At 42.6% G+C, this 25,354-nt stretch overlaps 1 protein-coding gene and 1 long non-coding RNA gene across 4 annotated transcripts in view; one reads left to right on the top strand and one right to left on the bottom strand.

Moving 5' to 3' along the window:
- Nucleotides 1-12,839, bottom strand: part of zpld1a (zona pellucida-like domain containing 1a) — a 33,025-nt gene extending 20,186 nt beyond the window's left edge. The window contains exons 1-6 of one of the 2 annotated variants that reach the window (XM_078232934.1): nucleotides 12,734-12,839; nucleotides 8,695-8,915; nucleotides 6,805-6,986; nucleotides 6,633-6,705; nucleotides 1,637-1,734; nucleotides 1,467-1,547 (exon numbers count right to left, since the gene is read on the bottom strand). In XM_078232934.1, coding sequence (XP_078089060.1) covers nucleotides 1,467-1,547; nucleotides 1,637-1,734; nucleotides 6,633-6,705; nucleotides 6,805-6,986; nucleotides 8,695-8,915; nucleotides 12,734-12,839 — 761 coding nt within the window. The remainder of the gene's footprint in view (nucleotides 1-1,466; nucleotides 1,548-1,636; nucleotides 1,735-6,632; nucleotides 6,706-6,804; nucleotides 6,987-8,694; nucleotides 8,916-12,733) is intronic. The other variant, XM_078232935.1, reaches the window with a different exon arrangement.
- The window catches only part of LOC144506596 (uncharacterized), a 78,398-nt gene that overhangs the window by 38,185 nt on the left and 14,859 nt on the right, over nucleotides 1-25,354 (top strand). For both annotated transcript variants that reach the window (XR_013499926.1, XR_013499927.1), the window contains exon 3: nucleotides 2,539-2,665. This is a non-coding gene — a long non-coding RNA (uncharacterized LOC144506596). The remainder of the gene's footprint in view (nucleotides 1-2,538; nucleotides 2,666-25,354) is intronic.

The raw sequence follows: 25,354 nt of genomic DNA, 5'->3' as shown, positions 1-25,354 counted from the left end.
AATGAACCTGTATTTTCTAGGATTTAGATGAATAAGAGTTAATCTCAGTGAAACACATAAATTCTTAGCAAGTTTGACGGGGACGGCTTTCTCTGGTCGGTGTGTCTACAACTATGGTTCATTGTCACAGAGATCAAGGGGTTCGCAATGTAGGACTGAGACTCAGAAAAATTTTCTTACTTGAGCAGATGTGGATCTTTGAAAGGGAGGGCTGCGGATGCTCAGTCAGTCAATATAATGAAGACTGAGATTGAGAGATTTTGGACACGAAGGAGATTGATACGGGGATAGGGTGAGGAAGCGGAGTTGAGATCGAAGATCAATTATGAACTTAGTGATTGGTAAACCAGGCTCAGGGGAAGATGGCCTACTTCTGCTCCTATCTCTGAAGTTCATATATGATTCAAAATGTGGAAAAGCTTAAAAATAGCTCCAACTTTACAGTTGCTCTAACTGTCACAGAAATGGATATCAGGAAATCGGTGCAGGAGTTTAAAGGTTTATTCGCAATTCAGTGCTTCTGAAAAGCTTTTAAAGTTTATTTATTGGTGTCACAAGTAGGTTTACATTAACACTGTATTGAAGTTACTGTGAAAATTCCATAGTCGCCCATTCCAGAGCCCGTTCAAGCACACGCAGGGCAAATGTAGCAGGGGTAATGCATCTAACCAGCATGTCTTTTAGACTGTGGGAGGAAACCGGAGCACCTGGAGGAAACCCATGCAGACATGGGGAGGAAGTGCAAACTCCACACAGACAGTGACCCAAGCCGGGAATTGAACCCAGGTCCCTGGCGCTGTGAGGCAGCTGCGCTAACCACTGTGTGCTGTTTGTGCTTTTATTCATTTATACTTATTTGAAACCTTACCAAATGCATCCTAAGTATAGGATATAATCTGACTTGTGGATAGACAGTCAGAAAGCAGTATTTGATTTGACTTGATTTGATTTGATTTGATTTATTATTGTCACAAGAATTAACATACAGTGAATATGTATTGAGAAAAGTACAAGAAAAGTATTGTTTCTTATGTGCTATTCAGACAAAGCATACCATTCATAGAGAAGGAAATGAGAGTGTGCAGAATGTAGTGTTACAGTCATAGCTAGGTTGCAGAGAAAGATCAACTTAATGCAAGGTAGGCCCATTCAAAAGTCTGACAGCAGCAGGGAAGAAGCTGTTCTTGTGTCGGCTGGTACGTGACCTCAGACTTGTGTATTTTTTTCCCGACGGAAGTAGGTGGAAGAGAGAATGTCCGGGGTGCGTGGGGTCCTTAATTATGCTGGCTGCTTTGTCGAGGCAGCATGAAGTGTAGGCAGAGTCAATGGATGGGAGGCTGGTTTGCGTGATGGATTGGGCTCTATTCACGACCTTTTGTAGTTCCTTGCGGTCTTGAGCAAAGCAGGAGCCACACCAAGCTGGCATGTAAGTACTGGTGCTTATTGATCCTATAGCTATGACTCACCTGAAGAAAAGATCATATCTATGTTCATCGTTTGGATTACCAGAAGGTGTGGTGTAACAATAATCCATAAAGACGTGCCATCTACGCAAACAACAAGAGATTTATTTTTAAATCCGGAACGTTTATCATATTTACAATGGATCAAATGAATGTGAAAATCGTGCTGTTACCTTCCATCTAGATTTGTAGCTTTCACCGCTGCGTACACTTTGGTCTTTAAAGGTAGGCCGACGGGTGGGATCACTAGAGGGAGATTATAGGCCGAATCCTGGAGAAATCAAAAGATTGTTCAAAGTTCTCAGAGATCTAGTTACCTCCACCTTCCAATTTGTAATATTCTATGTTAGTAACGTGTGAGAAGTCAGTAGCAAAGTGTGAAATGAGAAACGGACATTCAGACAATCAAGAAAACAACCAGAAAGTGCTGGAAAATCTCAGCAGACCTGTGAAGATTGGAGCTTCAGAGTCACAACCTTGTGTCACACTGTGTTACCTCATCATGCTCAGTAATCTCATCCCTTTACTCTCCAATCCCAAAGTTCTGATCAAATACTTTCCAGTTCACAATGCGAATCAAAATGAAACACCAGAATATCCTTTCAGCTCTGGCATGGAGGGCATTAGCTATGAGGAGAGGTTGGAGAAACTTGGTTTATTCTCACAGGAACGATGGAGGTTGAGAGGCGACCTGATAGAAGTCTGCAAGATTATGAGGGCCATGGACAGAGTGGACAGACAGGAGCTTTTTCCCAGGGTGGAAGAGCCAATTATTAGGGGACATAGATTTAAGGTGCGAGGGGCAAGGTTTAAAGGAGATGTACGAGGCAAGTTTTTTTACACAGAGGGTGGTGGGTGCCTGGAACTCGCTGCTGGGGGAGGTAGTGGAAGCAGATACGATAGTGACTTTTAAGGGACGTCTTGACAAATACATGAATAGGATGGGAATAGAGGGATATGGTATCCGGAAGGGTAGGGGGTTTTAGTTCAGTCAGGCAGCATGATCGGAGGGCTGAAGGGCCTGTTCCTGTGCTGTAATTTTCTTTGTTCTTTGTTCTTGTTTTCTTCTTTCAAGTTCTATCGCTGGCCTGCTGTCCTCCACAAAACTTCCTTCTTTCGCCACCCCAGGGCAGGGACCATCATGCCACGTAATGTGTTCATTGTCTGATTCCATACTCGACTACTCTGGATCCCAGGCAGAGGTGAATAGCAATAATTAATGATCCATGTATAAAGTTGTTGTGTTTAGTTTTGCTTCTTATTTAGAAAATCCAGCACAACGCACCTAAAAATCTTTTCTCTGTCTGTAATGTTGGCTGGTGATATTATTTTAGTGAGCGTTGGTGTTGTGTTTTTGTTAACTCTATCACACCACAAACTAATCAGATAACTGGAAAATAAATCGATCCGACTACTTTTAGCTTTCAGCACCGCTCTCCACTGTTTCTTTTGTTAACCTTCCACTCCAGGCACTTTGTCGGCTACTCCCAGACTCAATCCGTGGCCTCTGCTTAATTACATCCCAACCTAACCCAGACTTCTCCTAGGCAACGGTCTATAATGGTTATGATACTGGGCAACTATTTAGTGGTGGGTCTGGGTTAAGGATCTGGGGCTGTGAATTCACATTGTCCCCTGGTAGCTGGAGAATTTAAATCCAGTTAATTCAATACATCTGGAATAAACAGTGTCAATAACTGGGAGACTATGTAACAACTGGATTGCTGTAAAAACACATGCAGTTCCCAAACATCCTTTACCAAAGGAAATCTGTCCTCCCTACTGGTTCTGATCTAAATGTGACACCAGAAGCACAGCAATGGGGTTGACTCTTATCTTTGAATTGGTTCAATAAGATAAAGTTAAAAAGTTATTTATTTATTAGTCACAAGTAAGGCTTCCATTAACACTGCAATGAAATTACTATGAAATTCCCCTAATCGCCACACTCTGGCGCCTGTTCGGGTCAATGCACCGAGCCAGCACGTCTTTCAGGAGGAAACCGGAGCACCTGAGGAAACCCACGCAGACACGGGGAGAACGTGCAAACTCCACACAGGCAGTGACCCAAGCTGGGAATTGAACCCAGGTCCCTGGTGCTGTGAAGCAGCAGTGCTAACCACTGTGCCTCCGTGCCGCCCCTCACTTATATTCAGTTACAGGCAAAATCTCCTGGTCTCGCCAGTGCTGCCATATCCTCTCAATGAACTAAAGTAAAAACACTTCTATCTGTGCTATTTTCTTTTTACGCGAGATGGAATCTCCCCTTTCTCCTAGGCCCCAGTCACCATTCTGATGGCCTCCCTGCTCATTCCGGATCCATCCTGATGTGAACATGTTGCTTAATCCAGGCCCAAACCCTCCTAACTCCTGTGGGTCCTTAGGCCTGGCCGCTTTTCTCCCATCACTCTCTCCCTCACCAACGTATTTTGCAGTGCTTGTGGACATGACAGTATTGGGGCAGGGCTACAACTCTGAATCTGTTGTGAGAGGAATTGCAGCTCATACTTGATGTCTTCCAGCCAGGCCAACCTTCTACCCCGTCTCCTGTCCCCTGGACAAGTAACAGCACCCGCAACATTGTGTCTTGCTCATTTCCATATTTGAACAGTGTCTTCTATATATCTGTGAGCGGGCTCCTGGCCTTCATTGAATTGTCCCCTTTTGAAAGCATCTCGGACTCCTTGGGGACCCATTCCATTTGCAGCTTTGTAGTTATGAATGAGTAGATCTGAGGATTAATTTTAACTTTCCCTATGTAGTTTCATAGAATCCCCACAGAGCAGAAAAGACCAGTCAGTCCACCAAGACTCTCTGACAAAGTATCATTCCCAGGCCCTCTCTCCTACCCTATCCCTGTCACTCCACACATTTACCATGGCTAATCCATCTAACCTACACATCTTGGGCCACTAAGGGGCAAGTTAGCCAATGGACAATTACCTAACCTGCACATCTTCGACTGTGGGAGGAAACCGGAGCATCTGGAGGAAACCCACTCAGACACGGGGAGAACGTGCAGACTCCACACAGACAGTCACCCGAGGCGGAATCGAACCCAAGTCCCTAGAGCAACAGTGCTAATCATTGCGCCTCTGTGCCACCCAAATTTTCCTCCATCTCAAACCTTGGAAGCCAGTGCAAAGACTTTGGCCTGGCTTCCATCCGAGACATGGCATCTCCGGGCCACCCCTTGTTGGTGAAACATCTTCTGGAGGTTCAAGGTGGCAGATCCTCCCCTTCAGATAAGACTGCACATTCAAAAAAAGTGTCTGGGTCAATGTGAATACAGCCATGTGTGAGAACTGTTTGTCAGGCAATAGCCAGCTTGCCTCCATGAGTTTAGACACTAAGAATAGATACTCTAACTTTGTAATAATGCCATGTCTTTAGACATTGTGCCTTGTAAGCCATGACCATTAAACTGGGAATATTCACAGTAATTTCATCACAGTGTTAATGTAAGCCTACTTGTGACATTAATTAATAAACTTTAAAAAAAACTTTAAATAAAATATTAAGGCTTGGAGTGTGCAAACAGCTTCTGTCCAGCAGTCATGGCTCTTGAATGTTTTATCCGCTATCCCTTTTTACATGCCCTTTTCTGGAACAGAAGGCCGATCGGACCAACTCAAATATAGCGGCAAAAGGTTATGTATTTTTGCATGAATGCGCACCATTAGTTAAGGAGCAATGCTCAATGGGCATTTAAACCTCAACACAAATACTCAGCTGAAGCTTCAGCAAATAGTTGTGTCCCTCCATGTGGTGCATCCCTGACCTCGTCCACTCACTCCCAATGCAAACAGTAACTCCTCCCATCTTGTAAATAGCCCTGGGCTTCAAAAGAGTGTAAATTGGCTGAAGTGTTAGAGGCACAGAAAAGGACTGGAATAAACATCAAGCAAAGAGAAAACAGGGGGCAGAAAACACTTCCACTTGGAGAGAGAAGGAAGAGACAAATATAGAAAATTGAAATTGTGTGAGAGCCATAGAGAGAGAGAGAGAGAGGGGGAAGAAGATAAGTTTATTAAAAACAAGCCAGTGGAAAAAATTGTTGGGCGCAATCTTATAGCCATGCTCCCGCTGCAGCAAGGTCGGAGAATTTGGCGGCTTGCCAAGTCTCCTTTCACTGCAGCGGGAAGGAAAAATCCTGCCGGCGTGAACGGTGGTAAGATTCCGACGCGCGTGTGTGGCAGCAAGAGGCCGAATGGCCAACTCTTGCTCCTAATTCGTACGTTCGTATGACATCTTCTTCAATGCTTTATGTATCATCAATCCCTCTGAGGTCGTGCTGTGAAATGATATATATCCCCAGTTTTGAATTGCAAACCCAGCATGAGTCCTCGGAAACACCAGCTGGGAGTACATGTCGGGGTGTCACAGGATTGCTGCTCCTGATTTTTGTAGCCAATAAAAATTGACAGTGCAGCACTCCACCAAAGAACAAAGAAAGAGCAAAGAAAATTACAGCACAGGAACAGGCCCTTCGGCCCTCCAAGCCTGCACCGACCATGCTGCCCGACTGAATTTAAACCCCCTATCCTTCCGGGGACCAGTAACGCACTGAGGTGTCAGCCAGTTCATAGTGCAAGAATTGAACTTGCAAATTACAAAGTTCTACAATACGAGTCAAACAGAAGTCACTTAATGTGTTTGAAACTGTAAACATCTGGTCCAGGATTTTATTGCCCTACTGTGGCGTGCCTCCTCCTCCTCCTTCCCCGGCAGATGTGGCAAGCCAGTTAAATGAATAACCAAAAGAGAAAATGCTGGAAAATCTCAGCAGGTCTGGCAGCATCTGTAGGGAGAGAAAAGAGCTGACATTTTGCCGCAGTAGGGCCGTAAAATCCTGGCCCAGATGTTTCCAGTTTCAAACACATTAAGCCATTGAAATCTCCATTCAGTTCAGTAGCACTGGAATATCCTGCTGGATGGGTTGGGGGGGGGGGGGGGGGGGACGGAGAGGGTGCTAAAACCCTGGCCATGGTATGCAGAGATATGATAAGTACACAATGCAGAAAATGAAATATAGCATGACTTAAAGAATTGTTTCTCCATGACAATTTTGCATTCATTCCTTAATTTTGAACTGTTTGATGAACAGAAATATGGCTATATTGACTATTGCGAATTGAATTACAGTCGACAAATCGATGGCAAACTTACATTGTACAGGAGTAAGTTCAAAGTACTGATAAATGTACCATTGCTGTCTTTCACTGAAATTGCTGCAGATGATCTAAAAACAATGTTGTAAAAGTACTTTAAAAACTGTGCCAGAATATTTGTCAAGATCAAAGGCAAATGAGATATGTTTCCAATTAAAATGTATACTTACGAAGCCAGCTGGGTATTGTTGATAAGGTACTCCAGTGGATAGCTGCAGCTATATTTATACAGTAGCCCTGGCAGATAGCTAATAATGGTTGGTGGATCTGGTGTGTCAATATAACCTGAAATGTTCCCAAATTGCACCATCGAAATATTACCTAATGCATTGAGTCCTTGAGTAGCAGAAACCTACAAAATAGTTCACAAAATAGTTTTTATTGACTCCACAGTTCGAAACAGGAGGCACGTGTACCTCCTGGGAATATAATTTGTCAAGGGAGATTTTGAAAGCGATGTAGGAATGTTGGTTGATTTGCCATTCACTCGGGTAAAGATTAGTATGTGCTCGACCCATATTCCGGGAATACAACAATAACAAGTGTACCAATGTGAAATAATGCCTCAGAGGCTGGTGTCCCTTCACCAGATTCCCTTTATTTGCAAACTCAATTCCACTCCTAAGAGTGAGGTGGAGATGCGGCGTTGGACTGGGGTGGGCACAGTCAGAAGCCTCACAACACCAGGTTAAAGTCTAACAGGTTTAATTGGAATCACGAGTTTTTGGAGCACTGCTCCTTCAACAGGTGAGTCACCCGATGAAGGAGCAGCTCTCCGAAAGCTCGTGATCCCAAATAAACCTGTTAGACATTAACCTGATGTTGTGAGACTTCTTACTACTCTTAAGAGTGCTTTCAGATCCAATATCAGAATCCGGAATGTCAGTAGACCTAACGATCCTTATTATATGTACAGGTGAGGGTTCCTGATTCGGCAGCCAACCATTACCTCAATCAGGGAGCTCATACTCCAAGAGGCCAACCTCATGGGCCTCGTTGAGTTCATTACACAATGGGAAGGTCCATGTCCAATCTGCATGTATGTTCTGGCTGCTATTAAGTTTTTTGTGTTCATTTTCCAGACGTCCTGGCTATTAATTCGCTATTGGCTGTCCCTTGATTTGAGGATGATATCTATTCAGGGTCACAGGTTTCTGCCATAAGTCTTCATACGACTGAACAGGGAAATGTTCAATCACAGAGCTTTAGGCACATGGGGAAGGATGTCCGATGAGGTAGTGGGATCGAGTAGGGGTATATAACAATGAGGAACCTAAAGTCTGTTAGGGATTCCTTTGGAAAATTGTTTCCCATTGAGAGGAGCAGGAGGTGGGCCTGATCCATTGCGGCGTCTTCAAAAGCTGCTGCAGATTAAGGTGAAATTAGATGTATAAAAAGCATCTTGCTGTGGGATCAGGCAAAGCAGAAATCCTCTCCAAATCCACAATTTCCTTCTTGCCAATCCCCTCCCCAACCTTGAGGCTCCACCCTACCCAACCTTAACTTTGGACCAATGCCAATGATGTAAATGTCTAATATTCTCTTCCTGCGGATGGGGAAGACATCCATGGAGGTGAGGCAGACCAACTACATGGCAGCCCCATTCAATCAAAAGGTTCAAGACCCAATCTTAGGCTGCACTTGGCATTCCTGATTGAAAAGCATGTTGCAACTGCACCATCTGCTAGTCAAGAGTATAGGTCGCCATTATGATGTGCATGAGAGAAACCCAGGTGACTTTATCTCTGCTTTTCCATCTCCAATGTGACCTAGGTATCACTCCAGAATTATTTGCAAAGACAAGGCTGGTGCTATTAGCCTTTTTCTCTAGCTTTTGAGAGCAAGTGAATCATTACATCAAAAGAATCCGTTTAGAAGCATCGAATCTAATACTTTACAACTAGAGTGAGTCTTCCCACACATTCATACATGGAAAATCTTGGATGCTTAACAAGATGACAGGTTCACACTGCAGTTCAGTGTTTCTATGTCTCTGAGGTATTTTTGAAATATTACCTATAATCTATTGTTCACAAGAGAAAGAAGAGAGTTAATCTTACCACTAGGCTATTTCCACAGACTTCTAGTGTATTGAGGTTGATGGTGAATATGACAACTGTGGGAAAAGTACTGTTATTAATAAAACCCCTGCAATGTGCATTGCCATGTCTGCCATTTAATGCTAAATCTGTTTCTGAGTAGCCAGAGAATAGTACTGGACAAAAATTGATCTTGATTGTTATGGTCTGAACTCCACAAAAGACAAGGATGTCCTTTTCACCTGGAGGAAGAAATATTGAATTCAGTCAATTATAATCGGATCAAATAAGTTAAGTAAAGATTGACTGATATATATATTGCGAACAACATCGCCACTTACTGCGGTTAAATTTAATTTTGTTGATACATACTTGACAAATACTTATCTTGGAATATAAACATCATGTTATAAATGATATAACTTCATTCAGGTTGTCAGATGGTGACCATTCAATTCTTCTCTAGATTCTAGTGACATTATAAACTTTGCTAATGATGCCAATTGATATCGCTAAGTGATATGTATAAGGGCATAAGATAGCATTCAAAAAAGATTCAAATCAATTGCCTGGTGGAGCTGAAGAATGGTAATTCAATTTTAACAGGGACAATGGAAGGTTATTCAATTTGGAACAGGAAATGTGAAACATGGATTGGCAGTGTGGTGAGTCCGTTTGCAAAGTCGATAGAGGAAAAAATTCGGGCCTAATCTATCTTCAATTATCTGCACAAAATAACACACTTATCAGCACTGCTAATTGGGTGACATTCTTCCCTGGGGTTGAGCTGCATTAGCGACATTGTAAACACAGTGGAACAATTTACCTGATTGCAATTTCCTTGATCTTTTTGAATGCGGTTGTGATTTGACTAAAAATAGCAGACATGGGAAATCATCCAGCTATGTCACTAATGCATAGAGAGCAGAGGAAAAAAATCCTTCCCCGGGGCGTGGAAATGCATTTTGAGAATATTTCATTTGGTCAAATCAAGTTATTTTAACTTTCTGTAAATCACCTTTATGGACTCATTTACTTACAGCGTCAGAAGGCCATTAATGCTTGGAATAGTTCAGAATGGTACCCCAGTAAGAATCACGAGGGTGGATGTTTACTTTATGAAACAGTGTAACATAGCGAGTTGCAGCCCATTTTACAGATCTCTCCAGACTGGGAGAGATCGGTTGTGGACTCATTACCAATGACTTCATGTTATCGCATGAGAAAAATGTTCTTTAAATGTGGCACGATGGCACAGTGTTTAGCACTGCTGCCTCACTGCGCCAGGGACCCGGCTTCAAATCCGGCCACGGGTGACTGTCTGTGTGGATTTTGGACATTCTCTCCACGTCTGCGTGGGTTTCCTCCGGTTTCCGTCCAGGATGTGCAGGGTAGGTGGATTGGCCATGCTGAATTGCCCCTTAGTGTCAGGGGCATTAGCAGAGTAAATACATGGGGTTACGGGAATAGGGCCTGGGTGGGATTGTTGTCGGTGCAGACTCAATGGGCCTCTTTCTGCACTGTAGGGATTCTATGATAGCTTTCAGGAGAAAAGGGAGAGAAACCGAACTAAAGGAAAAGCTGTTACAAATGAACAAGCTGAAGATATAAAATACACTGCCGGTAGATAAATACATGGTTATCAAACATAAATCGCCATGCTGATTTCAGAGTGAATTAAACTAGTCTCTTTCTTCAGATAGCTTTTACATCCTGGCAGAAAGAAGACTGAGTAAAATTAGAAATTTTCAGCTTTGAACACTAGCTTTTCATTAACAGGCCAGACAGATGGGATGTACTGTTTGACACTAGCCCATAGAAAACCTATCTAACTCTGCTTGAATATATTCAATGACCCAGCCTCCACTGTTCTCTGTGAAAGAGAACTCCAGGTACAGATGATCTGAGAAAATAAATTCCTCTTTATCTCCAAGTGGGAGACCACTTATTTTTAAATTGTGTCCCCAGTTCTAGATTCCCGCATGAGAGGAAAAATCCTCCCAGCATCTACTCAGTTAAACCCCCTCAGGATCTTATATGTTTCAATACGATCACCTGCATCTTCTAACTTCCAACAAGCTTAGGTGCAACCTGTTAAATCTTTCCTCATGAGTCAGCTCTTTCATTCCAGGAATCAGCCTAGTGAACCATCTCTGAACTGTTGCCCATGCGAGTATATTCCTCCTTCAATAAGGAGACCAAAACTCTACACAGTACTCCGCCTGCAGTCTCACCCACACCCTGTATAGCAGTAGCAAGACTTCCCTATGTTTATTTGCAAATCCCCTTGCAATAAAGACCAACATTCCATTTGCTATCCTTGCTGTACCTGCGTGCGAACTTTTTTTGATTCACGTACAAGAACACTAGGATCCATCTGCACTGCAGTATTTCACATACTCTCTCCATTTAAATAATATTCTGCTTTCCTATTCCTCCTGCCAAATTGAACAACCTCGTATTTTCCCACAATATATTCCATTTGCCAATTTTTTGCCCACTCATTTAACCTATTTACATCCCTTTGCAGACTCATTATATCCTCTTCACAACTTGCTTTACATCTTTTTTTTGTGTTTTCAGTAATTTTTGTTACATTACAGGCTGTCCCTTCATCCAAATCATTAATATAGTTCATAAATAGTTGAGGCCCTAGCACTGATCCCTGTGGAGCTCCACTAGTTCCAGTCACCAACCTGAAAATGACTCATTTATGCCAACTCCTTGTTTCCTGCCAGTTAGCCAATCCTCTATCCATGATAATATATCACCCCAACACTGTGAACACTTTTTTGTGGCACCTTATCGAATGCTTTCAGGAAATCCAAATACACTATATCCACTGGTTCATCTTTATCCACCTTGCTTGCGACACCCTCAATGAACTCTAATAAATTTGTTCAACATGATTTGTCTTTCACAGAACTATGTTGACTCAGCCTGATTGTATTATGATTTTCTCAGTGTCCTGCTAATACCTTCTTAATAATGCATTTTCCCAAGGGCATATGTTGTACTACAGCTTCCTGTTTTCCGTCTCCCTCCTTCCTTGAATAGTAGTGTTGTGTTTGCAGTTTACTAATCCACTGGGATCTTTGCAGGGAATTTTGGACAATTAATAGATTCTTTCTATTTACTTTACCTTTGTATCCCATAGTTTGATACACCTCAATGAAAGCTTCCTTCAACCTCCTCTGTTACAAATTAATCAACTCCTGTCTATCCAGTATTGCCTTGAGTGAAAATTATCCAATCCTAGAAACATGCTCTTAAACCTACACTACCCTCTCTGATCACATCCTTTCTGCAATGTGGTAATCAGAACTGCAGGCAGCATGTGATATGTGGCATGACTAGAGTTTTATGCAGTCCAAGCATATATTTGTTGCTCCTATAGTCTATGCCTCATCTAATAAGGGAAAGTATCCCTTATGTCTTCTTAATGGCTTTCTCTATATGTCCCACTATCCTCAGGGTCTTTGGACATGCATACCAAGATCCCTTTATGTCTCTGAATTGCTCAGTATCCAACCATTTATTGTCTACCTTGTTTGTGGAGGCTTCCTTGTTGAATATGTTTAAATCGCAGGTAGATAGATTTCTGATCGATAAGGGAATTAAGGGATATGGGGAGCAGGCGGGTAAGTGGATCTGATTCGCCTCAGATCAGCCATGATCTTGTTGAATGGCGGGGCAGGCCCGAGGGGCTAGTTGGCCTCCTCCTGCTCCTAGTTCTTATGTTCTTATGTCCTCCCCAAATGTAATATCTCATTTCTCTGGACAGAGTTCCATTGGGCAATTCTCTACCAACTTGACCAATCCATTGATACCCTCCTGCTACAGCTTTCTTCCTCGCTATCAAACACGTTGGCAATTTTTGTATTACCTGCAAACTTCTAAATCATGCTCTCTGCGTTTAGGTCTAAACTATTGCTATAAACGATGGAAAACAAGGACTTAATATTGAGCCTTGCCGAACATAACTGGAAACAGAGATCCACTCACAAAACATTCAACAACCATTATCCTCGGCCTCCTGCCAATTTTGGATCCAACTTACCGGGGAACCTGCTGTGCAGATTAGCATCGCAGTTGTACCCATTGAATTGTCCATCTGCTGAGTGTATCTTGACAGCTAATAGCAGCAAAAAGCTGAACTGCTTCATTGCAAAGCTGTTGAAAAAGAAAGTGAACAAGTTGCGTAAGCATGACCTGTCGGTGTCAGCTGTGGCTCAGTTAGTAGCACTCTCGCTTCTGAGTTCGAAGGTTGTCAGTTTGAGTCCCACTCCAAGATTAGAGTACAAAAATTAAGATCGCTCTTCCATTGCAGCGCTGAGCGGGCTTCGGGTGGGATGTTTCTCCCTCTCCGTGGTTTGTTGCGCGGTGGCAGAATCTTATGGTTCTGCTGTTGTGAATGGTGTGTCCCATTGAATTGACCCCTTGTTGCCGGGAAACCCTTGGCGGGAGTGCGCCATCAGCGGGACCATAAGATCCCATTGGCGTGAACGGCAATAAGATCCCGGCGACTGTCTTTCACACTAAATGTTAAACCGACCTCCTTTATAGGTGAATGTAAAGGATCTCATGACATCATTTTAAATAAGAGCAGGGGAGTTGCTCCAGTGTCTTCCTCAATATTTTCCCCCACAATCAATATTGTGAATATTATTAATACAGAAACAGATTATCAGGCCAATTATCGTACATGTGGCTGTGGGAGTTGAGCATAAATTACCAGCTGCATTTCATGCATCACAATAGTGATTACATTTCAAAAGTACTTCATCGGCTATAATACACTTTGTGGTGTCCAGACGTCATAAAAGGTGCTATATAAATGCAAGCTGCTTTCTTCAAGTATAGTTTAAGAAGCATTTTGCTGCCATTGTATTCTACCCAATACAATTTTCCACAATTAAAATAATAAGGCACATCTATTAATTGTTATTTTATTATTTATACTATATACCCAAACAGGCGCCGGATTGTGGCGACGAGGGGATTTTCACAGTAACTTCATTAGAGGGTGAATGCAAGCCTTCTTGTGACACTAATAAATAAACTTAAACTTTACTTTGGATAAAGTGTTTAGAAATGTATTAGTGCAGGAGGAGGCCATTCGGCCCATTGAGTCTAAACTGACAACAATCCTACCCAGGCCCTATCCCCATAACCCCACACAATTAACCCGCTAACTTACGCATCCCGGGACACTAAGGGGCAATTTAGCATGGCCAAAGCACCTAACCTGCACATCTTTGGACTGTGGGAGGAAACTGGAGCACCCGGAGGAAACCCACGCAAACACGGGGAGAATGTGCAAACTCCACACAGACAGTCACCTGAGGCCAGAATTGAACAGCCTGGCGCTGTGAGGCAGCAGTGCTAACCACTGTGCCACCGTGCCGCCCTGTCATACCAGGCTGAAACCACCCCCAATTGTTACTTTACCACAGATGTTAATCATCTGCTAATCTAGAAGAATTTAGCTTGTGCATGATCATGCTGAATTTTCCTATTTCTGTTGCTGTTTCTAAAAGCGTTCCCTCATGAACTCAGTATAGAGTTCAGATTTTATGTTCCTGACGTGGGTCCAGTCCACTGTTTGGAGAACCAGTGGGAAACTCATGTTACCTGGTGGAGGAGGCCGATCAGATTAAATGCCTCTCCGACACTTAACTGATCCGCATCAGGCCTTCCCGGATTTAGGATCCTAGTGACAGAAACCCTACTTCCCCGAGAGCTGCTGGCCAATCAGGAAGCTCTCCATCGCCAACTACCCCTGCCGGCATTAGTGACCAGTACAATGGCGAGGTCTTCATCAGGGAACATGCCGGTTCTCTGGAGAGAGGTGGGTTGTGTGGGATATGTTGTGGGCAGGGATTTGCCAGTGAGGGGAAGGAGATGGGAAGTCAGATGCAAGGGCATAAGTTGGCTCTCAGCGGGCATCTTCCTTTTCTGATCCCTCAGTCAGTGCCTTTGAAAGAAGAAACCCCCTCAGAGACCAGTGGGAAACCCGGCAGGGTTTGCTGAACAGCCTTCAGGAGACACTGGAAATCTATGCAGGTTTGGGAGAATCCCTAGCAACCACTAAACCTCAGTGGGCTCAGGGATGATGACCATTATTGGCTCAATTATGAGCCTATTAGCCCTGGGGCTGGTTCTCCATTATGGCCTATTCCCGCTGCTGACTCCATTTTCCCGCTGGCAAATATAGGCTGCGTGGCAACTAGCACATTGCAGAAACAACTTGTTTGCATTTGCATTTGGGACAACAGCTAAAATTAAATGCACAAATATTTAAATCATATTATTCACATGCTCAGGACACGGGAAAATGCATTACTGCCGATGAAGTATATATTTTGAAAATGTAAAGTAGGTAAATGTTTGTATAGCGCGTTCCCACAGCAGTAATGATTGGTTCACATTGACTGAGGAATAATTGTTGGTCAGCTCACTCGAGAATTCCCCTGCTCGCTTTTGAATTTTGTAATGGGACCTTTTACATTCAGTGAGTGGGCAGATGGAGCATTGGTTTTAATATCCCATTGGGAAGATGATGTTTCCAACATGCAGCACTTTGCATCAACTCTACTGAGGAATCAGCCCAGATTATGTGCTTAAGCTGCTGCTTGAACCCACAATCTTCTCAATCAGAGCTCAGAGTGCTACCACTGAGCCATTAACTCAGCAGAGCCGATCAGGATGAATATGAGAGGGAGTTTTACAAAGTAAAATGACAGCCAGCTACTGCCAATACTAGGTAGTTCAACTGGCCAATGCATACTGACCTGGAAATCATCGTGGATCAGTGCCTCAAATTGCTCAGACTAACATATAGACAGTGACATATCTGAGCTGTCTTCTGGAAGAAAACCTAAAAACACACGCCACTATTGGTGGCAGCGATGAACACCACATTGCTAAATATCCACGCAACACATCATTCCTGTCAAGTGCTGGCAGTGGCATGTTATGTCAGCTCGTGTGTACTGCATATATTACTGCTGAGATTGCAAATATCTTATCCCACTCTGCACAGTGGCACAGTGGTTAGCACTGCTGCCTCACAGCACCAGGGACCTCGGTTCGGTTCCCGGCTTGGGTCACTGTCTGTGTGGAATCTGCACGTTCTCCCCGTGTCTGCGTGGGTTTCCTCCGGGTGATCCAGTTTCCTCCCACAGTCCGAAAGACGTGCTGGTTAGGTTCATTGGCCATGCTAAAACCTCCCTCAGTGTACCCGAACAGGTGTTGGAGTGTGGCGACTAGGGGGTTTTCACAGTCACTTAATAGCAGTGTTAATGTAAGCCTATTTGTGACTCTGATAAATAAACTTTAAACACATATATTCAGTTCACCGTGTACCAATTGCAAAAGCAGGAGAGGGTAACTAATTTGTCCAGCATTGCTGCCTGAATAAGACTGAGGTGAATTAATGAATGGACCAACGGACATCCCCAAATCATTAAAACTCAATTTTAACAGTGCACTCTATGGACCAACGGAACCATGCTTACCTTGTCTGCAATGCCCTGTTAGACATGAATGGAGAAGGATTCTATTCCATTAACGTCCAATGAGTGCACTGTTGAAATTGAGTTTTAATGATTTGGGGATGTCGGGGTGAGGGTGGCGGAACAGGAGGGATGGGAAAAGTCAGATCCTGAGAATTATTCTGTGTGTGGCATAATTTTGTTCTTCTAAGAATACACATCATGGAAGCAGATGAAAAGTATCGATAATCCAGGGGAGTTGGAACTCTCATTCCAGGGGGGCAACAGCAAAGGTAGGAATCCATAGCTAACGACTATGATATCTAGATATGGGCTACGATTCATCCATTGTCAGGCTAAATGCTCCTGCTGGTGTGTAAACGGGAGTGAATCATGCTGACGCTGGGACCGTCTGTCAGCTGGGATTCACCCACCCGATGGATGCAAATTTATGCGTCGCATGATTCATGCCAGCCAGCCCCGCTGTTCAGAGATTGGAGCACCATTGACCAATGGAGCATCACCAATCCCTCAGCAAAGGGACAAGCATCCTCCCCTCTACCACTCAAAGAGCGGCTCACCTGCCCTTGCCACACACACCATGCAGACATGAGGGTGACCCGACTCCCCCTCCCAGCCCCCTCTCAGCCCCTCAGCTCCCATCCTGCCTCAGACCCTCATAGCCCACCTCCCCCCCTCAGACCACCGCTCAGGCCCTCCTTCAGGCCACACGCCTTGGCAGTGACAACAATAAATTGTCTCCTGACAGATAAGCCCAGTGCCCACGTGCCCTCTGCTGCTGCCCGGCTGGAGAAGAAGGGTCCCCCAAAGGTTCTGGATTTGGTTGGGATTGGGCTGGGGGCTAGGGGTTGACCTCACCCCAGGAGGGGCATCTCATGGCTGGACTGCCCCTTCTATCTCTGGTAGACCCGAAGATCACCCCTGGCTGGAGGAAGCGATGGCCTAGTGGTTTTATTGTGAGACTATTAATCCAGAAACTCAGCTAATGCTCTGAGGACCTGGGTTCGAATCCCGTCACGGCAGATGGTGGAATTTGAATTCAATAGAAGATATCTGGAATTAAGAATCTACTGATGACCATGAAACCATTGATGATTGTCAGGAAAAACCCATCTGGTTCACTAATATCCTTTAGGGAAGGAAATCTCCATCCTTACCCGGTCTGGCCTACATGTGACCCCATGTGACCCCAGAGCCACTACATGTGACCCCAGAGCCACTAAACACAACTGACCGGAGGCTGAGTAGAAATCCATTGTGCTGCACTATGAAATTGAAACAGATCAAATGTTTTCAATGGAATGGAGAGGGTTTCAAAGGCTTCAGCTTTCTAGGAAGGCTCAGACTTCAAATAAAAGCTGTGTTAATACATTGCAGCTGAGTGAACAGCTGTGTTCACAGCTTTTCACTGGAACCTATCCCCCAGTGAAAGGGGCATCTCCTCCCTGTCAGAGAACTTCAAAGGAGTCTGCTCACATCTGCAGCTTCTGACAGAGAGAAAGGGAAATCCCTGCTGCAGAACGGAGTGAAGTGTGAGGTAAACGTTTGCCAGCTGTCCAGGGGGCATGGAAATTGAAGTGACCAGGCCACTTGAAATGTTCAGGCAGGAATGAAAATGTTGATCGTTGGGCTGCCTGAAATCACCATGCCAGGGGTGATCTTCAGGTCTGTCAGGGCTAGAAGGGACAAGACTCCCATCCCTGGGGAGGGTGGCAAGCTCAACCCTTTGACCTCAGCCCAAGCCCATCCAACCTACAGGACACTTGAGGGATCCATCTCTGCAGCCTAACAGCGGAAAAGGGGAAAGTGGACATTGGACCTAGCTCCTTGAACTCCTTCGGGGTCCAACACACCGAGTCCTTGCAGCTAATGCCCTTCAACAAAACCCAACTGGAGCATTTCCCGCTGGAAAGGTGGGTGAATGACAGGGGACTAGCGAATGTGCCGTCAGACCCGCTAATTGTATTATTACAATTAACGGGCTTGCATAATAATCCAGTTGACGGCGTCTATGAGTGGAAACCCGATCGGGACCGGCAGGGAGGGGTGAGTGAATCCTGATAGCCCGCATCCCAACTTTCGGCCGGCGTCCCACTAAACGGGGAATCGGGATTCATGCCGGTGATCTGATGAGGCAGTGAATTCATCCCCATAATCTTTGTTAAGCAGTTTGTAACAACACTGTCACCGCATGTCATCCTCTGCAGTGTTGTGGAAGGTGAACATGTGTTGGATGTCCAAAGGAAATGATAATAATTTTGCTAAGTTCATTTGCGCGACTTGACTGTCTAAAATAGCCTCCTAATTGCTGCTTGTGCTGCACATCCTATTCAGGATTGCATCTTACCTCATATTAATGTCAATTCTTGATTCTCTTAGTTATTTCATTGCATTTATAAATTCATCATGCTGTCTTTTGGGAACAAGCAGGTTAGGGTAAGTTCCTTTCATTTACTTATGACAAGTATGCCATGGACATTAAATTTAATTTGTTACCTTTGTAGCTGTTTTCAAATCTGACTTCTTCATTCAGATATCTTCCCTGGTTTGCTGTCTGAAGTCACATACCAACCGACTCAAGAACAGCTTCTTTCCTGCTGCCGTCAGACTTATGAATGGACCTACCTTGCATTAAGTTGATCTTTCTCTACACCTTACACCAGTGTGCAATCTCTCAGTTATTTTCTGCCATGGATGGAATCTCAAGACACTTGTGTCTTTATAAAGAATGAAAATTCTGGAGAAACACAGTTGGCCAGTCAGCATATGTAAAGAGAAAAGGCAGGTTGTGATGTTAAGGGTGTGTACCCAGATGTATATCTGGATGCCGATGTTATAGTTACGAAAGCCCACCAATGCCTCTACTTTCTCAGAAGACTGAGGAAATTTGGAATGTCAGCTACGACTCTCACCAGCTTTTACCATAGAAAGCATTCTTTCTGGTTGTATCACAGCTTGGTATGGCTCCTGCTCTGCCCAAGACCGCAAGAAACTACAAAAGGTTGTGAATGTAGCCCAATCCATCACGCAAACCAGCCTCCCATCCACTGACTCTGTCTACACTTCCTGCAGCCTCGGCAAAGCAACCAGCATAATTAAGGACCCCACACACCCTGGGCATTCTCTCTTCCACCTCTTCCTTCGGGAAAAAGATACAAAAGTCTGAGGTCACGTACCAACTGACTCAAGAACAGCTTCTTTCCTGCTGCCGTCAGACTTATGAATGGACCTACCTTGCATTAAGTTGATCTTTCTCTACACCTTAGCTATAACTGTAACGCTACATTCTGCACTCTCTGATTTCCTTCTCTATGAACGGTATGCTTTGTCTGTATAGCGCGCAGAAACAGTACTTTTCACCGTGTGCTAATAATGTGACAATAATAAATCAAATCAAATCAAATCAGATGTGAATGAAGAGTACACACCCATAACATCATAACCTTCTTTTCTTTATAGTGGCATGACCTGACCAGCTGTGTTCTCCAATATTTTTTATTTTCATTTCAGCATTTGCAATTTTCACTTTTTAATTTACTGCTTTTCACATGATGTTCCTCTTACTCCCTTCAGAACCTGAAGAAACTGGCTACCAAAGTTTATCTCAGTCTCCCACGTTCCATCATCTTTCTAACTCATTCTTAGGGTATTCCAGATGGATTATATTAAAATGAAGTGGCTGGTTTGTGTGTTCAATAGATGCTTCATCACCCGGCAAAAAATACATGTCACGCAGACTTAGCACTTCCTCAGAATAATAATGAGTAATTTTCTGGTGTTTATGAACAATCTCTTCTTAGTGAGGATTTTTTTTCTGTTTTGACATCCAGTTGTCTGTTTCTGTGACATAATGACATGGCAGGATAATTCAATCTCTAACCAGCACATTCATACCTTTAGTCAACTCAATGACAGTACAAAGCAGAATGACTAATGTATTTTCATTCCTCATTAGTAATAATGTAGGTAATTAGATTAATGTGCAGTATAGGATTTATAAAAACTCCTAGTGGAATTCCGTTGTCCATATAATTGGCTGCTACCAATCTCATATGTCTCTTAATTAATTTTGAAAGCTTTGCATTACCTCAACATCACTTGATTTGTTTAGACTTTCTGATTGACTACAACTTTAGACTATCCAACACGTAGGTAGACAAGAACACATTCTATGCTTGACAGGAACCACTTGTACTGACAAATTATCACCCTTAACATCTTCAGGCGGACAGTCCAAAAATTGATAGAATAAATAAACAATTTATTGTTGGCCTGGAGGATTTTCATTCAATATTGGAAATATTTTCTTTTATGCCTCTTCCATGTTTAAAAGATAAAACATGTTTGTCCGATCAACAAGTTCATGAAGGTTAATTTTTAAAGACAAAATCAGTGTTAAAAGTGTGTCTATCAAGGAAATGCACTGAAAATGTCCTATATTGTTGAACTTTTACAGTGCTGTTCGGAAAACAATGATAAGTGGTAAATAAGTTAGGCCGGAATCTTACTACCGTTCATGCCGGCAGGATTTTCCTATCCTGCCGCAGTGAACAGAGATTTGGCTGGCGGCCAAATATGCCGACTTCACTGGAGTGGGAGCGTGGCGTGAACAACAAGTAAGATCATGCCCTTAGTTTTATTCTTGTCCCTTTGTTCATTTTACTTTTCTGAATAGCTTTTTTAACCAAGGAAAGCACAACATCAGCTTGGCTATACAAGAACCCAAACTATACACAAATGGCAAAAATGGTCAGTGCTCCAGATTTCATGAGTTACAGATCTTGCAGAATTTAAATAGAATTGCAGTAGTGCATTATCTTCAGTGTTTCAATGTAAAAATGTCACAATGGGAAGTAATTCAACATTTTGACTTATTGACAATGAAAATATGTATTTATTAGAGCATTGCTCATATCTATCATGTCAGCTTTCTTAGTTTAATGTTTTCATACTTTTAATGAATCTATGCAAATATAAACTTATCGTCGATTAGGAAGAATGCAAATTGATAATTTTATATAATGCGCATTGATATAATTTACAAAAATGAATGACCTGTCTTAATGAAATATATTATGATCAGAGGAATCCAGTTATTTTTAAAACTCGAATTTGAATTAATTATGTTTAATATTTAATTCACAGGTAGTGGTTTGATTACCAGAAATAAATAACTGAGCTGATAACCAATGATCTGATCATTCAATACTGTGCTGAAGACAATTTTCAATCATGGCAGTTAATGTGATGCCTTAGCTTAGTGGTAATTCTCTCATGCCCGAGTCAGAAAGTCATTCATATAGCGCCTTTCAGAATCTCAAGATGTCCCAAAGCATTTTACAGCCAACAAACTGTAATCACTGTTGTAGGAGACATTGAACAGCAAGATTCCACAAAGAGCAATGAAATATAGAATCCTAAGACACCCAAAGAGGTTACTTGGCCCACCAAGTTATTGCCACTGAAAGGCCTATCAAATTAGTCCCGCTCTCTGCTCTTTCCCCCATAACCTTGCAAGTCCTTTCTTCTCCAAGTGTATCATCCAATTTTATTTTGAAGATTACCACTTCTACCCCCTTCTCAGGTCCATGCAGTCCAGATTATAACAAATGCATATAAAAACATTTCCCTAATTTCCTCTCTGGATTTTTGGTCAATGATGTTAAAGCCGTGTTGTCTGATTACCAACACCTCCAGTGGAGGCAGTTTTTTTCCATGTCTGCTGTATCAAAACTCTTCATAATTTTGAAGACTTTATCTCCCTCCATAACCATCTCTGCTCAGCGGCGAACAATCCCATTTTGTCTGGTTTCTCCATGGAATTGACCAGACAAGTTGCAATTTTTATTGAACATGCTGCCGAATTGTTATCACCCACTTTAAACTATCGCACAAGATGAAAAATAACCCAGTGGAGTTTTCCAGTATAGGGATTCATTTGACCCATCATGTGCTGAACATCTCCCTGAAAGACTTATCTATATAACCCATTCGTTATTTTTTTCCCCAGCAGACCACGTAAACATTTTGCTTTCAAATGGGTATACATTTAATGTTTAAAATCTATTTTGGATTCTGTCCCCGACACTGTTTCCGGCGAAAGTTTCCATTTCTTAACAATACTCAGATGAAGATGTCACCTGAACCTCTCCTTTGCTTTTTTTATTGGTGATGATATTGAATGGATGTCTACTAGTTACGGACTGACTAACTAGTAGGAATACTTTGCCCCAGTCCAAAGGATGTGCTGGTTAGATGCATTGGCCATGCTAAATTCTCCCTCAGTGTACCCGAACAGGCGCCAGAGTGTGGCGACTAGGGGATTTTCACAATAACTTCATTGCAGAGCTAATGCAAGCCTACTCGTGACACTAATAAATAAACTTAAAGCTTTAAACAATTTTTACCCCATCAAAACCCCTCATAATTTTGAACACCTCGATCAGTTGTTTTGCTTTTACTAATTCTGCTATAATAGAATAATCAGGGGTTCCAATGTTTTATCTCCTCCCAATCCCGTCCAGAAACAGTTTAAATGCTAAAAGGAAATTAAGTTACATTTTAGATGTTATTGATTGGATTTTGTGAAGATCTATGAAACACATTAGAAATTGTGTTTCAAGTTATTCAATTTTGAATTATTTTGAATGATCTTCCTATTGTCGATGTTTGCCTCAAGTTATACCATGGGCTTTACTGACTCTCTCCATTTTATCAATACTACCTCATTACTTGCGAGAATTCTCTCTATCTGCTCCTTCCAAGATGAAAATATATTGTCTCATTCATGCTTGCTCTTCTCTGATCGTTACCTCCGCTAAAATCAAGGCACATTCACATTTTCCAGGACCTCATGCCTACGAAGCTCTCTACCCTCATCACAGTCTCCCATTCCCCAAACAGTTCCTGGGTTTTTAAATGGCAAACTAGACTTCAGTGATCACATTTTTCCAATCTACGTTGACTTCCCTCCTACTTTGTTTCCAAACTTGATGATTGATGCCTTTGCCTGGGTTTGCCTACTGTATAAAAACATCTTTCTGACATCAACACAGAATAAATAACAAATTTGCAAAGGCAATATTATATTCCCCCTTGCTCATGAAGAGATGACTACAAATCAGACAGAACTAATTCAAAGTAGGATTAGCCTTTCATAATATCATCGATACGGAGAATGAGCAAACAAGAAATCTGTCGACGAACAAAATTATTGGAACCGTCACATTTTGTGGGCAGGTTCATTCTAAATCAGACTTAGGTTCGTGATATAAAATTATTTTTTTATAAAGGGCTTGTTGGAACAGCGAAGGTATATGCGAATTTTCATCCTTAATATGCCAATCAAATTAGAATTAAAATGGTGAATAGTTAAATCATCGCGTATTCAAAAAAACTGTTAAATAAGATTATTGGTAGGGAAATTAGGGTATCTTAAAGTTTACAATTTGTGAGATCCTTTTGCGGAATTCATTTTATGTTCTGCTTTCATTGGACTTGGCATCAATAACAGTAATCAGTAAGGGTTAGATGACAATTTTAGGTGTTGGCTGATATTAAGCGCTCCTTCTGAAGTGATCTCTGGATTCTGTAATTTTTTGGGGTATAAAATGGATGATAATGTTGGAGGATACAAATTCTTAGCTCTGTTAAGAGAAGAAAATAGGGGCTAAATTAGGGTCAACGTTACTTATTGTTTAACAGGTATGGAAAATAAGTGAGTAAAAGCATTTTTAAAAAAATAATCATCTTTCCACTTACCCAAGTAACTTGTAGCTGGCAGGTCAGCTGTGCTCCATATGCCTTGTCCTTCTTCATGTGATCAAGTTTTCTGCTCTCTTGCCATACAGAATATTACTGGGGGGGGAAAGAAATAAAGAGGAGCAGTGGTAACCTAAGGCAAACAGAAGAATTCATTATTTAAGCACGGCGATAAAAAAAAAACTGTACATGGAGTAACATGGGAAAAGTTACCAAATCTGAATTTATTGTACCATTCTTTTCAGCAGCCCAGAAACCTGAGTAGATTGTGAGGTCCGGGCTTTGACTGCGCTTTCTGTTTCATCTCCACCTTTCAATACACAATCTTTTTGTGAGATTTACACTGCAAGTTGTCGATTTAACGAAACGACTGAATCATCAAGACTGTTGACCATTCCTGTCTGCAGTGTGTACAATAAGTCTGGAAAGACTAACTGCTGAATAAATCAGACCCTGAAAGCGAGCCACAGTTATCAGAGTCAATTATGCATTTGGCCAAGATGTTTCGCCCATTCAGTCTTAACTGAACTGTAGTTTAACGTTTGTTTCATTGTGAAGAGGTGATTGTCTGCGGTGCATAAAAATGCAGAAATGATACCTGCAAGCAAACCATTAACCGACCCCCTGAGTATACCAGTATTTTCTCAATCTGTGTTGATTCTGCAAAGATAAAATCTGAAACACTTTCGAGCCCTGATTTTAACTCAGGGGGCGAATGCTTGGGAAGCGTACACAATGATGCCAGTTTGAGAGCTGTGCTATTTTAACACCTTGAGCTTCATCACCATGTAGGAGCTAATAATCCCACCCAAATCCGGTGGGAATGGTAAAGTGGCCGTCGGGCAGGGACGGGATTTTGCAGGTTCTGAAGAAGCGTTGACCTCAAGTCAAAGCGTTAACCTGTTTCTCTCTCCACAAATGCTGCCCGACCTGCTGTGTATTTCTCGCGTTCTCTGTTTTTATTTCAGGCTTTTGCAGGGCAGGAGGCAACTGCTGGGACTCTAGGGAGTGGTACCTGGTGGTTTGGTAAGTGGTGCAGGGAGTTGAGAGGGTTCTAGAGAAATCATAGGCAAGGGAGAGGAAGAAAAATCTGCTCCAGTGGATGCTGAAGGTTTTCTTGTAAGGCCTGGAGTTAACCATTAAGAAATGGTAACATTTAAAAAGGTTTGGTCATGTTATAGCCCTGATCCACTATGATTCGCTTACAAGCCCAGCAAAGTGGATGCCATTGGCATCATAGTACTCTGATTCTTAAATATTGTTCAGGCCTCCATTTGCCTTTGGCAAGTAGCTCTCATCCCTCTGGAATTCGGTGTTCAAATAGCAGCGAGAGCAATTATGCTGGGAATACAATGGAAAGTTCGCAACATCAACTTTAATAATCTGCCCATTCTATTCCTGTC

Source organism: Mustelus asterias, chromosome 17 (genome assembly GCF_964213995.1).
Source record: "Mustelus asterias chromosome 17, sMusAst1.hap1.1, whole genome shotgun sequence".
Taxonomy (NCBI): Eukaryota; Metazoa; Chordata; class Chondrichthyes; order Carcharhiniformes; family Triakidae; genus Mustelus; species Mustelus asterias.
This window is presented reverse-complemented; position numbering and strand designations above follow the sequence as displayed.